This window comes from Borostomias antarcticus (assembly GCF_949987555.1).
Source record: "Borostomias antarcticus genome assembly, chromosome: 1".
NCBI lineage: Eukaryota > Metazoa > Chordata > Actinopteri > Stomiiformes > Stomiidae > Borostomias > Borostomias antarcticus.
The window spans coordinates 40,813,642-40,826,550 of NC_140234.1; the positions used below are offsets into that span (position 1 = coordinate 40,813,642).

Sequence of the window (12,909 nt, forward strand, 5' to 3'; positions counted from 1 at the left end):
CAATGAGGGCCAGTATGTTCTGCCTAATATGAACAAGAGTAACCTATTGCAAAACTGTAAATGTTTTGTTGCAACATCTTTCAAAGTTGTGAAAACAGACTGGAGGTGCTGTCCTCTCAGCCTGTCCTGAACACCTGCTCAACACGGGGGAGCTCCAGCCCGTCCTGAACACCTGCTCAACACAGGGGAGCTCCAGCCCGTCCTGAACACCTGCTCAACACAGGGGAGCTCCAGCCCGTCCTGAACATCTGCTCTACACAGGGGAGCTACAGTCCATTTCCTGCTTCTGAGGGAATCACAACGTTCTGTACAAAGGCGGCATTGAAACTGATTAATGTACAATAGAAACCCCCCCCCCTCCAGACGGGATCTGTTAAGAGAGATTAATATAAGGACAGCCAGCAACATGCTTTTAATGCTATGAAACTGAGGAAGCATTTCTCCCAGTGACACCCCTACCCTACCGTACCTTACCCTACCCCACCCCACCCCACCCCTCCCAGTGACACCCCTACCCTACCTTACCCTACCCCACCCCCCCCTCCCAGTGACACCCTTACCCTACCCCACCCCCCCCCCCCTCCCAGTGACACCCCTAGCCTACCCTACCCCACCCCCCCTCCCAGTGACACCCTTACCCTACCTTACCCCCCCCCCACCCCTCCCAGTGACACCCCTACCCTACCCCACCCCACCCCCTCCCAGTGACACCCCTACCCTACCCCACCCCCCCCACCCCTCCCAGTGACACCCCTACCCTACCCCCCCCCCCCCGTGCCTTACAGAAGCTCCAATGATCTTTGTTCCAAACCCAAAGCCCGGGGCGGCTGGTGAGCCGTTTCAGGGATGCAGACCAGCTCAGGGAACCATGAATGAAAATGTCAACGACGTCTTGGACTTCACAGGCTTTTTAAAAAAAAAAAAAATCTGATGAGTGTGTGTTCTGAGTGAATTAGGCTCCGGTGAGTCCTCCATAAGTGGCTTGTGCCCTCAGACCAGCGCTCTGCTAACACCGCCACCAACAGCACAGCCACCGCTCACTGGGACTAGCACTTTATTACAATACTCCGTCACTCAAAAAAACAAAACACACACGTCTTAAAAATACAAAAACACACATGCCTGAAATTAATTTCTTTATACTGTGATTGAGACTTAAAATTCCTTGACAGCTCGTTAAAGGATTTTTACAGGTGATTCTATCCTTCTGTATGGACGGCCTATTGCCCACTTAGACCTTTATTACTTATCTAGAACCTTACCTTTCTCTACCAGCCACATAGGGGCTGAATATTGACTCAGAGGACGTGCGCTAGAGAGGGTGAACCATCTGAGTCCTGAGCTGCAGGGCAGCTAGTAGCAGTGACGGGCAGGGCGGGGGTGGATGGAGGAGGGTGGTGGGGGGGGTCATATTTAGGCCAGAGGACAGGATCAGGGGATGGCAAACTGAACCACCAGGTCTTCCTTCGCGTCCACCTTGATCTGGGAGATTGCGCTGAAAGCATACGCTGCGATCTTCGACACCTGCAAGACAGATCAGGACAACGTGGACGTTCGGGTCTGCTGCTCAACATACACTACGCTCCATGTGCAGACGGTGTTGAGTTCATGGTGTGTGTGTGTGTGTGCGTCTTACTTGCTGAACATCCGAGTATGGCACCAGATCACTGGCGAGCACCTGGTGAGGCTGGCTGGTGAGCGTGGGGAGGGGCAGGGCCTTCTTCTGAGACAGACTGTTGCTCAACACAGCCAGCTTGGTACTGAACAAACAAACCCAACGCTAGCAACCAGAACCAATGACTCAACGTCTAGAGAACACACACAAAAACCCAACGCTAGCAACCGGAACCAATGACTCAACGTCTAGAGGAGTCATGTCACTGCTGGAGGTAGACGGGTTGAAACTTAAAACACACGAGCGAAGCCAGCATTCCTTCTGGCTTACAATGACAGCATCAAACACACACACACACCTGTACTGCCGTGCTTTGTCCATGTACTCATGCTGCTCCATGCCCTGAGAGTCGGCAGCTGAGACATCGATGATGTTGCTGAAAGAGAGGAAGGAGACAGCAGTCAGCCAGGGGAACACTGCCTCAAGTGTGTGTGTGTGTGTCTGACAGAGCAGTCTTAGTGAGGATGGAGGTGAGCAGGGTGTGTGTGTGTCTTGGTGAGGATGGAGGTGAGCAGGGTGTGTGTGTGTGTGTGTGTGTCTCTCACAGAGCGGTCTTGGTGAGGATGGAGGTGAGCAGGGTGTGTGTGTGTCTCTCTCACAGAGCGGTCTTGGTGAGGATGGAGGTGAGCAGGGTGTGTGTGTGTGTGTGTCTCTCTCACAGAGCGGTCTTGGTGAGGATGGAGGTGAGCAGGGTGTGTGTGTGTGTGTGTGTGTCTCTCTCACAGAGCGGTCTTGGTGAGGATGGAGGTGAGGAGCGCTTGTTCGTCGGTGCGGGCGGAGGGCAGACTGGCGGGGCTCCAGTCGGTGCCGTTGGGAGGCTTGCTGTCCGGGTTCAGGTGGGGGAGCAGCGGCTTGCGCTCATCAGGGTCCTGGGAGACAGGAAGTACTGCTACGTCACCACACGCATCACATCCTCCCTAGCCTGGCCCCTCCCACATTCCGTACCACAGCTCTGTGCACTTAAGACATCAGTCATCCCCACCATCCTCTGCTCACACAGGGGGACACACAGGCCCATGTCATCAATATAGTCCTCTGCTCACACAGGGGGACACAGACTCATGTCATCAATATAGTCCTCTGCTCACACGGGGCCTCACAGACTCATGTCATCAATATAGTCCTCTGCTCACACAGACTCATGTCATCAATATAGTCCTCTGCTCACACAGACTCATGTCATCAATATAGTCCTCTGCTCACACAGACCCACGTCATCAATATAGTCCTCTGCTCACACAGACCCACGTCATCAATATAGTCCTCTGCTCACACGGGGCCTCACAGACTCATGTCATCAATATAGTCCTCTGCTCACACAGACCCACGTCATCAATATAGTCCTCTGCTCACACAGGGGGACACACAGACCCACGTCATTAATAAAGTCCTCTGCTCACACAGACCCACGTCATCAATATACGGTAGAACCTCGAAGATCCGAACCTCGAAGATCCGAACCTCGAAGATCCGAACCTCAGAGATCCGAACCTCAGAGATCCGAACAACTCGGTCAACCGAACGGGGTCAGAACAGGAAATGAGCACCAAACTAACGGCGCAGAAAGAGTAACGGTAAAATGGCAAATCTAAAACGCAAACGGGTGACACTGACGATTGAGAAAAAACTTGAAATGATAGCTAAACTGGAAAAAGGAGCAACTTTGAGCACTACTGCTAGGGAGTACAATGTGGGAAAGTCAACTGTGTCTGATATAAAACAAGACCAGGGGAAAATCTAGAGGTTTGCAATGGAGGCTAAAGACAGTAAGATTCTGAAACAAAATAAATACATGATAGGCTGTTTATCCCGGATATTTGTTTGTGATTTAAATAGGTTATGCCTATTCTGAAGGCGACTAGGCGAGGGGCTACTATCAAGAGTTAATTCGCTTCAAAATAATGGGAAAGGGCTTGTAGCCTATGGTTATCTGAGTGCACATAAGTGCCTTTTCGATTCAAATAGAGGGTCGTTTTTAACATATATCAAGTGTCTACACATTACATATTTTCTACATTTTGTGTATTTTGGGATAACCTTCAGAGTTACGAACATTTCAGAGATCCGAACTACTGTCATTCCCGGTGGGTTGGGATATTCGAGGTTCTACTGTAGTCCTCTGCTCACACAGGGGCATGCACAGACCCACGTCATCAGGGGATAGAACAGCTGTTTGAGGCTAACATGTTGTTCCTCCTACCATGGTCATTCAATCAGGATTACTTATTTGGACTGGCTTAAAAGTCAAATTGTCTCCATCAAGGGACATACTAAAGAAGGGACATACTAAAGGGCAGTTAATATTGGGACATAGTAAAGGGTAGTTAATAAGGGACATAATAAAGGATTACATGTAATTCAGATATAATTAAATTAGATCAAGGTGAGCTTGCACAATGTTGCATGTCACCAGACAACCAGGCCTGTCAGGCATTATCTGATGCTGATGAGTTAAGAGTTGAGTAACTTGACAAATAGATTCCAAAGGTAAAAGCAAGGCCCCTTGGTAGTCTAGGATTAGCCCTCCTCGTAGTATGACAGGAGGCGGATCATATGACACGCGTCTGTGAGCTGGACAGGAATGACTGGACGTCATACTGGATAACTGGAAGTAAAACCTGTGACGGCGAATTTACAGTGACGGATTGCTAATTCTTAACTAGACAATATTGCTGGAGCGTAACTGTGTAATTAAGGAGAATGTAAACATGTGCCGATACAGGCCGCAGAGCGTATGGATAAACTAGCTAACGTTACCCAACTAGCTGGAAAAATTGTTGCTGTGATTGAGGCAACTCAAGCCGTGTCTGGACAGTTACATTAGCCTTGCAAGTAGCTAACTAACTAACTTATTGTGAGCGAGGCTAGTGCTAACTTAGTCAATTGCCCCTCAATCATTGTCACGATGTTATGGCTAAACTTCATGGTAAGCTTGTTTGATTAGATCAGCTAGACAACTAGCGCTCATATGTTTGGCTTGCTAGCAACAGATAATTAGCTAGATAGTAGCTACGCTGGCTAGCTAGCTACCCAAGTTCGATAGTGCTAACTAACTTAGCTTGTAGTAGGTTAGTAATAACGTTAGTGCGCCAAACAATATTCGGAACATCAGACTCAGCTGTTTAAAACATATCCTAGTAGTAGCAAACTGCAAACCTTCGCCAGAGTCGAATACGTCCATGGTTTTGCCTGCTAGCCTGCTAGCTGTGGGAACACGGAACACTCGCCTAGCTCCTGCTAGCTGGCTAACGTCGGCTAGGCGAGGCTAGCTGCTACATACCTGCTCCGTAGTCTCGTTCTCGCTGCTGTAACAGCAACCCATGGCGAACCCGGGGCGTTCGGCGCTCTGCCGATCAGATGCCCAGTTTATCTCTGCGGGGAAACTATCAAAGAAGAAAATAGGACCCCTTCTCGGTCCCAGTGGAGAGCAGTCAAACTTCTTTCCGTGTTGATGTTTGTTTCTGAACGCTGCTGCCGTCAGCTACTCCTGAACCAGCTTCATCACATGACAGCATTCTAGAGCAGCAACATATGACTTCCGGCCTCAGCGAGGGTAAACGGAACCAAAGAGGCGGAACTGCGCCAACCTTGAACACTTGACCTGACTTTTTTTTCCTGAAGAAAAAAAAAAAGGCCGAATTTCTCAACATTAAATAATTATTAAATGCCTACTGTCTTCATATCTCCACCAGAGCAACTGTCTTTATATCTCCACCAGAGCAACTGTCTTCATATCTCCACCAGAACATCCTCCTGGACCCACACCAGTCCAGGTTCAAGGCTGGCCACTCGACAGAGACCGCATCCTTGCAGTGACTGAATCACTCCATGCTGCGAGAGCGAACTCTCTCTCTTCTGTCCTGATACTCCTAGACCTGTCAGCAGCTTTTTATATGGTAGACCACCAGATCCTCCTCTCCTCCCTGGAGGAGGAAGGCTTCGCTGGCTCTGCACACTCCCTGTTTGCATCCTACCTGACAGGCCGCTCCTAGCAGGTGACATGGAGAGGGTCGATGACGGAACCGCGTAGTCTGACTACGGGGGTTCCACAAGGGTCTGTCCTGGGTCATTCTGATGAAGATCACAATGATCTAAACGTTATAATAAACTATTGGGAACAGTCCATCATTCATATGCTCCAGTGGGTGGACTCATCTCTTGTTCTCTGTCCTGGGTGCTCTCCTGTTTTCCCTCTACACTACATCTCTGGGCTCTGTCATTCGCTCGCATGGCTTCTATCACTGCTATGCCGATGACACCCAACTGGTCCTGTCACTTCCCCCTTCTGATACACAAGTGGAGAGACGCATAGCTGGGTGCTTGGCTGACATCTCGGAGTGGATGACAACACATCACCTCAAGCTCAACCTGTTCCTCCCATGGACCTGGCCTTCAGCACTAGATTATGCTCTTAGTCACTTTAGAACTTTAGAACACTTGTGAGTTCTGGCAAGTATAGTACACTGACTTTTCCTACATAAAATGCAATTATTGTAAGGTAAATGACTGTAATGTAATGTATGTTGAACCATGCTATACATGTTCTACCAGTCTGTTGTTGTGACGGCCATCTTCTATGGTTCTGGGGGAGATCCTGGAGCCTCCCTCCCTCCCTGGGACTCATCCTGGAGCCTCCCTCCCTCCCTCCCTGCCTGGGGCTCATCCTGGAGCCTCCCCCCTCCCTGGGGCTCATCCTGGACAACCTGATGATGATCAGTGCAATTTCCTGAAAAGGACTAGATAAACTAAACTATGATGGTATCTGGCAGGAGTCAATTGTTCAAGTGTGGTCAGGTGTTGGTTCAAGTGACGGAGTGTCCAGTAGTGCAGAGTCAGTTGTTATCTATTGTATAGACAAGGTGCTCAAGTGATCAGGGGTGGGTCCAGGGTGAGTGTGATAGGCCAATAGGGGTGTGTCGTGTGTGTGTGTGGGGGGGGGGGGTTGTGCGAGGGCACTCTTGAATGTCATCCTTCCTTCCGGGGACACTGTTATCGGCCTATGATGCAGCTCACTCACACTACAGCAGCTCACTCACACTACAGGAAACTTGCTCAAACACACACACGCGCACACACACGCACATATACACACACACACAACTGTCTGCGACCGCTGTGTGTTATTAGGATAAAAGGGGCCTAGCCGTCTCCTAGACACCTCCTTCACGTAATAACAGGGTGACTTTACTTTATTACAGCCTTTGAGATGAAGTGTTGGCACTGGACCAGCGTCTCCCTCGGCGGAGTCAGTCCGTGGTTAACAACATCAAACCTTTGTTATTGAGTGGGCTTGTCTAGTCACACATTGAGAACCGGTTTGGCGAGATTCTGGGTGGGAGGCGCCGGCCTGATCCCACTCTCATCCGCGCCTCTGTGCGGCAGGTAGAACCTGGACGAACCTCGGAGCTGTGCTCGTCTCTGTCTCACCAGCAACATGGCTTCTGCATTAGTATTCAGCGCGTTTGTATCTGTTCTGGGCGCTTCTTCTATAACACACACAGGCCTGTCGGATAACTCTCCCCAGTTCGCGTCAGTCGGTTTTAGTTATCCGGTTCGCTCGGTGTGTAAACCCATTCCTAGCACGCTCTCTCTGTGCCACGGCGTCGGCTACCGGGAGATGCGGATACCCAACCTTGTTGGTCACGATTCTTTAAAAGAAGCTCAGCAGCAGTCCGCCGCGTGGCTGCCTCTGGTGTCCAAGCACTGCCACCGGGACACCAAGAAGTTCCTGTGCTCGCTGTTGGCGCCGGTGTGCCTGGCCGAGCTGCCCGGGCCGGTGAGTCCGTGCCGCGGACTGTGCGAGGCCGTGAGAGACGGCTGCGGTCCCGTGATGAGCGCGTTTGGGTTCCCGTGGCCCGACATGTTCAACTGCAGCCGCTTCCCGCATGGGACCAACCTCTGCATTCCCGCCACAGGAGAACCGGGAACCGCGCCGAGGGACGGACATGATGACGGGGGGCACGAGGAGGCTGTAAAAGGTAATAGAACAATTTACACAATCACTCACCACACTCCAGTATTACGTAGCCTACATTGAATTTGTGCCTCCCTTTTTACTAGTAGGCTACCTATTTAACTTTAATAGTAGGCTACGTATTTTGTATATCATTTAGTTTGCACTGTATTTTGTAGGCTACTTGCATAGTTTTGTGTTTTGTAGCCTATTGCATTTGCACTGTCATGTCTTTGCACCGTCCTGTCCTGTCCTGCACCCTGTTCTGTCGTCCGCATCAGCGTAATCAAATTCCTAGTATGTGTAAACTAGGCTATATGGCTTGTAGTGTATTTTTGATGCATCTTCTTCTTGTGAAACAGAACTTCAAGGAGGCCAAAATCGTCGAATCATCAATTTATTGAGCATGCCTTTACACGGGGTCAAATCTTCGGCAATAGGCCTACTAAAGTTCTTTCACGAGGCGGCCAGCTTATATGTCCTGGCTTCAGGCCAGGTCTCACGTGACAAACAAATTTGCATACATGGAATATAAACATGGTCACAAACGGTCAACTGATGTTCTGAATGGTCAAGGTGTCAACTGGTCTTTGTATCAGCTGAGCTCTTGACCCCTTCCTCGGACACGGGGCTTCCCGGGATCATGTTACAACTGTAGGCTAATTGACTTCAAAGGTGTTATCTTTATTGACTCAGGGACAAAGGAATGTTTACTTTAGGACAGAACATATGTTGTCACTAACCTGTTAAACTACTTATAATAACACAGTTCTACCTAAAGTGAAGTTTATTCATTATTCTTAATAAATTGATTACTACATGAGAGTAATACAAATGTATTGATATAATATAGTATGGTATCGTATAAAAATATACTACAGGCTAATAAATGGATGTAGAATGTGGAAAACATCACTGAACCTCTTTGTGCTGACCGCGCAGGAGCGGTGATCTGTGACGCGTGCGGCCTGACGGCGGAAGGAGAAACGGACATCAAGAAGCACTTCTGCGGGAGTCCGTATGGTGAGTTAGCAGCATCCACAACTAGCAGCATAGAAAGCCATGAATGGTAAAAGTAAATTTGTTACAATCATAGTCAACAAGGATAGCAGCAGTTATTGCACTTAATATATACAGCACTAGCCCATGGCGGGTGGGGGGTGTGTGTGAGTGTGTGTGTGTGTGTGTGTGTGGGGGGGGGGTGTTATGGATTTAGCGGTTGTCCACCGGTCTGTTCCCCAGCCTGTCTGAGGGGGGTGTGTCCAGGGTGGGAGGGGTCTCTCATGACGCTGGTGGTGTTTGATGGCGTGCTTCTCTCTGTCCCCAGCCTTCAAGCTGCGTCTGGGGGGCGTGTCCGTGGGGGGCGGGGCCCGGCGCCTGGTCCCGCTGGGGCGGAGCCGCATCCTCCGCTGGGGGGGCGGGGGGGCTGAGAGGGCGGAGGGCGTGGGGGGGGCCATGGCCCACAGCGCCCTCTGGCTGCCGGGGGGGGGCGCCTGCACCTGCCCCGCCCTGGACGGAGAGGAGGGGGCCCGGGCCGGGGGGAGGGCAGGGGCCCCTGGGGGGTGGTTCCTCGGCCTGGCCCAGGCCCAGCAGGGCCGGCTGGTTCTGTCCAGGCTGGTGAGGTGGACCCGTGGGGACAAGGAGCTGAAGAGGTTCATCAGGAGCGTCCTGAAACAGCCGTGTCCCGAAGAGGACGTCCCAGCCGGGCCCCTGTCCTCCTCCCCGCTGAGGACGCCCAGGAGAGCGCGGCAGGGCTAGGACACACCAGGGCTAGGACACACCAGGGCTAGGAGATACCAGGGCTAGGACACACCAGGGCTAGGACACACCAGGGCTAGGAGATACCAGGGCTAGGAGATACCAGGGCTAGGACACACCAGGGCTAGGAGATATCAGGGCTAGGAGATACCAGGGCTAGGACACACCAGAGCTAGGACACACCAGGGCTAGGAGATACCAGGGCTAGGACACACCAGGGCTAGGAGATACCAGGACTAGAACACACCAGGGCTAGGACACACCAGGGCTAGGAGACACCAGGACTAGGAGATACCAGGACTAGGAGATACCAGGGCTAGGAGATACCAGGACTAGAACACACCAGGGCTAGGACACACCAGGGCTAGGAGATACCAGGACTAGAACACACCAGGGCTAGGACACACCAGGGCTAGGAGACACCAGGACTAGGAGATACCAGGACTAGGAGATACCAGCCGCGCGGGCGTCAGCGTTGAACCGGAGCTCTCACCTTTCACATGTCTGAACTGTCATGGGGTCGGGCTGCTGAGGGAAGGGGTCGAAGGTCGGGGGTCAGGGAGCAGAGAAGCTGCCTGGTTCTGTCTGAATACAGCTAGAACGTCTGAACGAGCCACAGGACTGGACCAGAGAGAAAATCATTATTTTTTACTGTTGTATACAAAATAAAATCAAGCCGTTGTATTGTAATAGTGTTGTAGATGCACACGCGTGTCCTGGAGCTACATGGTCAGATAACAGCACTCATCCCTACTGCCTCTCACAGACTAAGAGAATGTTTGGTGTCATTAACTCATGTTTAATACATTCTCATTAATCGAGCCGTACACTTTGCAGCCCCTGTGAGAAAGAAACCCAACTCCACACACACACACACACACCTCACACCTGGCACAACCTGATCCCCAACCCGTCTGCCTCTATTTCTCAACCTGATCCCCATCCTTTCATCTCCTGTCCTCTCTCTCCCCTTTCCTGTCTCTCTATGTATCTAATCTTCCTGTGTGTGTGTGTGTGTGTGTGTGTGTGCGTGCGTGTGTGTGCGTGCGTGCATGTGTGTGTGTGGGAGCAGGGAAGAGAGGTAATTGACTAGCCATGTTTTGTTGAGATCATGGCTCTTTTGTGAGTGAACAGTGGAGCTACAGGTGATGGTGAATAATTTAAGTGCCGAGCTCTCTCACTAAACCCCGCCCCTCTCTCACTAAACCCCGCCCCCTCATCAGACATGCCAGCTCACTGCCTCACTGTCACATCCAGCTTCTCCATCATTCTGCTATCCACAAACCTGTTGGCTACTGCAAAACAGGTGAGTCGTATTGTGTGTGTGTGTGTGTGTGAGAGGGAGAGAGAGACAGACAACACAGACTTGTCCAGGTTAATGTTGTTTCGTAGTGTCCTGACAGGAATATTCTAGAAGTCGGTAAGGTAAGATCCAGGGTTTCATGAATGAATGAAGACGGAGAATGAGGTGTGGAACGCAGACGTCCTCTAGACTGCTCTCTCTAGACTGTTCTCTTTAGACTGTTCTCTCTAGACTGCTCTTTCTAGACTGCTCTCTCTAGACTGCTCTCTCCAGACTGTTCTCTAGACTGCTCTCTCTAGACCGCTCTCTCTAGACTGTTCTCTAGACTGCTCTCTCTAGACTGCTCTCTCCAGACTGTTCTCTAAACTGCTCTCTCTAGACCGCTCTCTCTAGACTGTTATCTCTAGACTGCTCTCTCTAGACTGTTCTCTTTAGACTGTTCTCTCTAGACTGTTCTCTCTAGACTGTTCTCTAGACTGCTCTCTTTAGACTGTTCTCTAGACTGTTCTCTCTCTAGACTGCTCTCTCTAGACTGTTCTCTAGACAGTTCTCTCTAGAATGTTCTCTCTCTAGACTGTTCTCTCTTTAGACTGTTCTCTCTAGACTGTTCTCTCTAGACGGCTCTCTCTCTCTAGACTGTTCCTTCTAGACTGTTCTCTCTCTAGACTGATCTCTCTAGACTGTTCTCTCTCTAGACTGTTTTCTCTAGACTACCTTTCACACACCATGATGACACAGCTAAACTACTACAGTAGAACTGCAAATGAAAACCTCACGTTTGACTGGACTGGTGGTGTGATGGATAGTGATTAGATTGGAATCCAAGTATCCAACAATATCAAGAACAAATACTTAATTGTGTGTGTGTGTGTTGTGTGTGAGTGTGTTCTCACTGGTGTGTGTGTGTCAATTCATTTATTTGCTCAAGTAGGGACAGTGTACATTGATTAACATTTTAACAAAAATGTAAATGCACTACAATTGCAGCCAAAAGGCTGATTTACATTGGTGATTTACAGGCTGTTCCCTAGTGTGAAAGAGTGAGGCTGCAGTGCATTTTTGTAATGCAGTTCACTGCATTACAAAAATAAGTTACGTCACTAGTTGAATACAATAATATACAGGAATAAAACATAAAAAAAACATTATATTGCTGTATCACACAATGTATTGCACAACAGCGACAAGTAAGTTACAGTCGCATTCTAATTACAATTTTATACATAAACACATCGTTCATCACATTCATACATTCATCACATTCACACCTCATACATTCATCACACATGCACATCATTCATCATCCAATTACACATCATTCAGAATACAGTGCAAAATGTCCTACTGTACATGTATGCAGGTTTGAGTGGACTTCAGCCATCCCTTCAAGTGGTTTTTAAAAGTGCTCAGTGTTGGGTTCTCCCTAATGTGAGATGGCAGGGTGTTCCAGAGATTACCACCTTTGACAGACAGGACCGTCTGCCCAAAGGTGGTGCGCCTGTGTGGGATGACACAGTCGCCTCTGTCTGTGGCTCTGGTGGTTCTGGATGTGGGGCCACTGCCAGGTCTCTGCTTGATGTATTCGTTTAATGGGGGGGGGGGGGGGGGTGCTAGTCCGTTAAGAACTTTGTAGATGGTGCAGGCATTTTTAAAGCTAATTAAATTATTAAAGCTAAAGAACTTATGTATCACCAAGATGTTACAGTGGTGATAGGATCACGGCTTCTTATCGAAGACTTTCAGTGCTCTCTTATATAAAGATTCAACGGGTTTCAGTGTAGATGTGCACGTGAGTGGCCAGCTGGTCAGATAGTATTCTATGTGAGAGAAGATCATTGAATGTAGAAATGACCTCGCTGCATTAACTGACATGCTATTCCTAATGTGTCTGAAGTTTAGCAGATTGAATTTGACAGAGTTTGCTACCTTTTTGACTTGGCTCTTAAAAGTCAGGGTGGAATCAAGTATCACCCCAAGGTACTTGAACTCATTCACTAGTTCCAGCTCTGTACCATTAAAAAATACATTTGAGTGTGTTAATGTTTGAGCACGTTTGGTGAACATCATACATACAGCTTTCTTAATATTCAACAGGAGGCATGATTTAGAAAGCCAAGCCTGGACATCAGATGCAGTGGATGAGAGGCTGGTGAGGCTTCTTGGGTGTGTTGTGTGTGTGTGTGTGTGTGAGTGTGTGTGTGTGTGTGCTCACCGGTGTGT

At 49.5% G+C, this 12,909-nt stretch overlaps 2 protein-coding genes across 2 annotated transcripts; one reads left to right on the forward strand and one right to left on the reverse strand.

Moving 5' to 3' along the window:
• Positions 1–783: 783 nt before the first annotated feature.
• On the reverse strand, positions 784–5,167 carry lamtor1 (late endosomal/lysosomal adaptor, MAPK and MTOR activator 1). The gene is made up of 5 exons (XM_084446694.1): positions 4,956–5,167; positions 2,399–2,544; positions 1,974–2,051; positions 1,637–1,760; positions 784–1,524 (listed from the first exon to the last, which is right to left on the reverse strand). The coding sequence occupies exons 1-5, from the start codon at positions 4,995–4,997 to the stop codon at positions 1,432–1,434; spliced, it is 483 nt and encodes a 160-aa protein (XP_084302820.1). The 5' UTR covers positions 4,998–5,167; the 3' UTR covers positions 784–1,431.
• A 1,942-nt stretch (positions 5,168–7,109) lies between these two features.
• Positions 7,110–9,386, forward strand: sfrp2l (secreted frizzled-related protein 2 like; the record flags this gene model as incomplete). The annotated part of the gene is made up of 3 exons (XM_084461969.1): positions 7,110–7,653; positions 8,571–8,651; positions 8,956–9,386. The coding sequence occupies 3 exons, from the start codon at positions 7,110–7,112 to the stop codon at positions 9,384–9,386; spliced, it is 1,056 nt and encodes a 351-aa protein (XP_084318095.1).
• Positions 9,387–12,909: the final 3,523 nt, after the last annotated feature.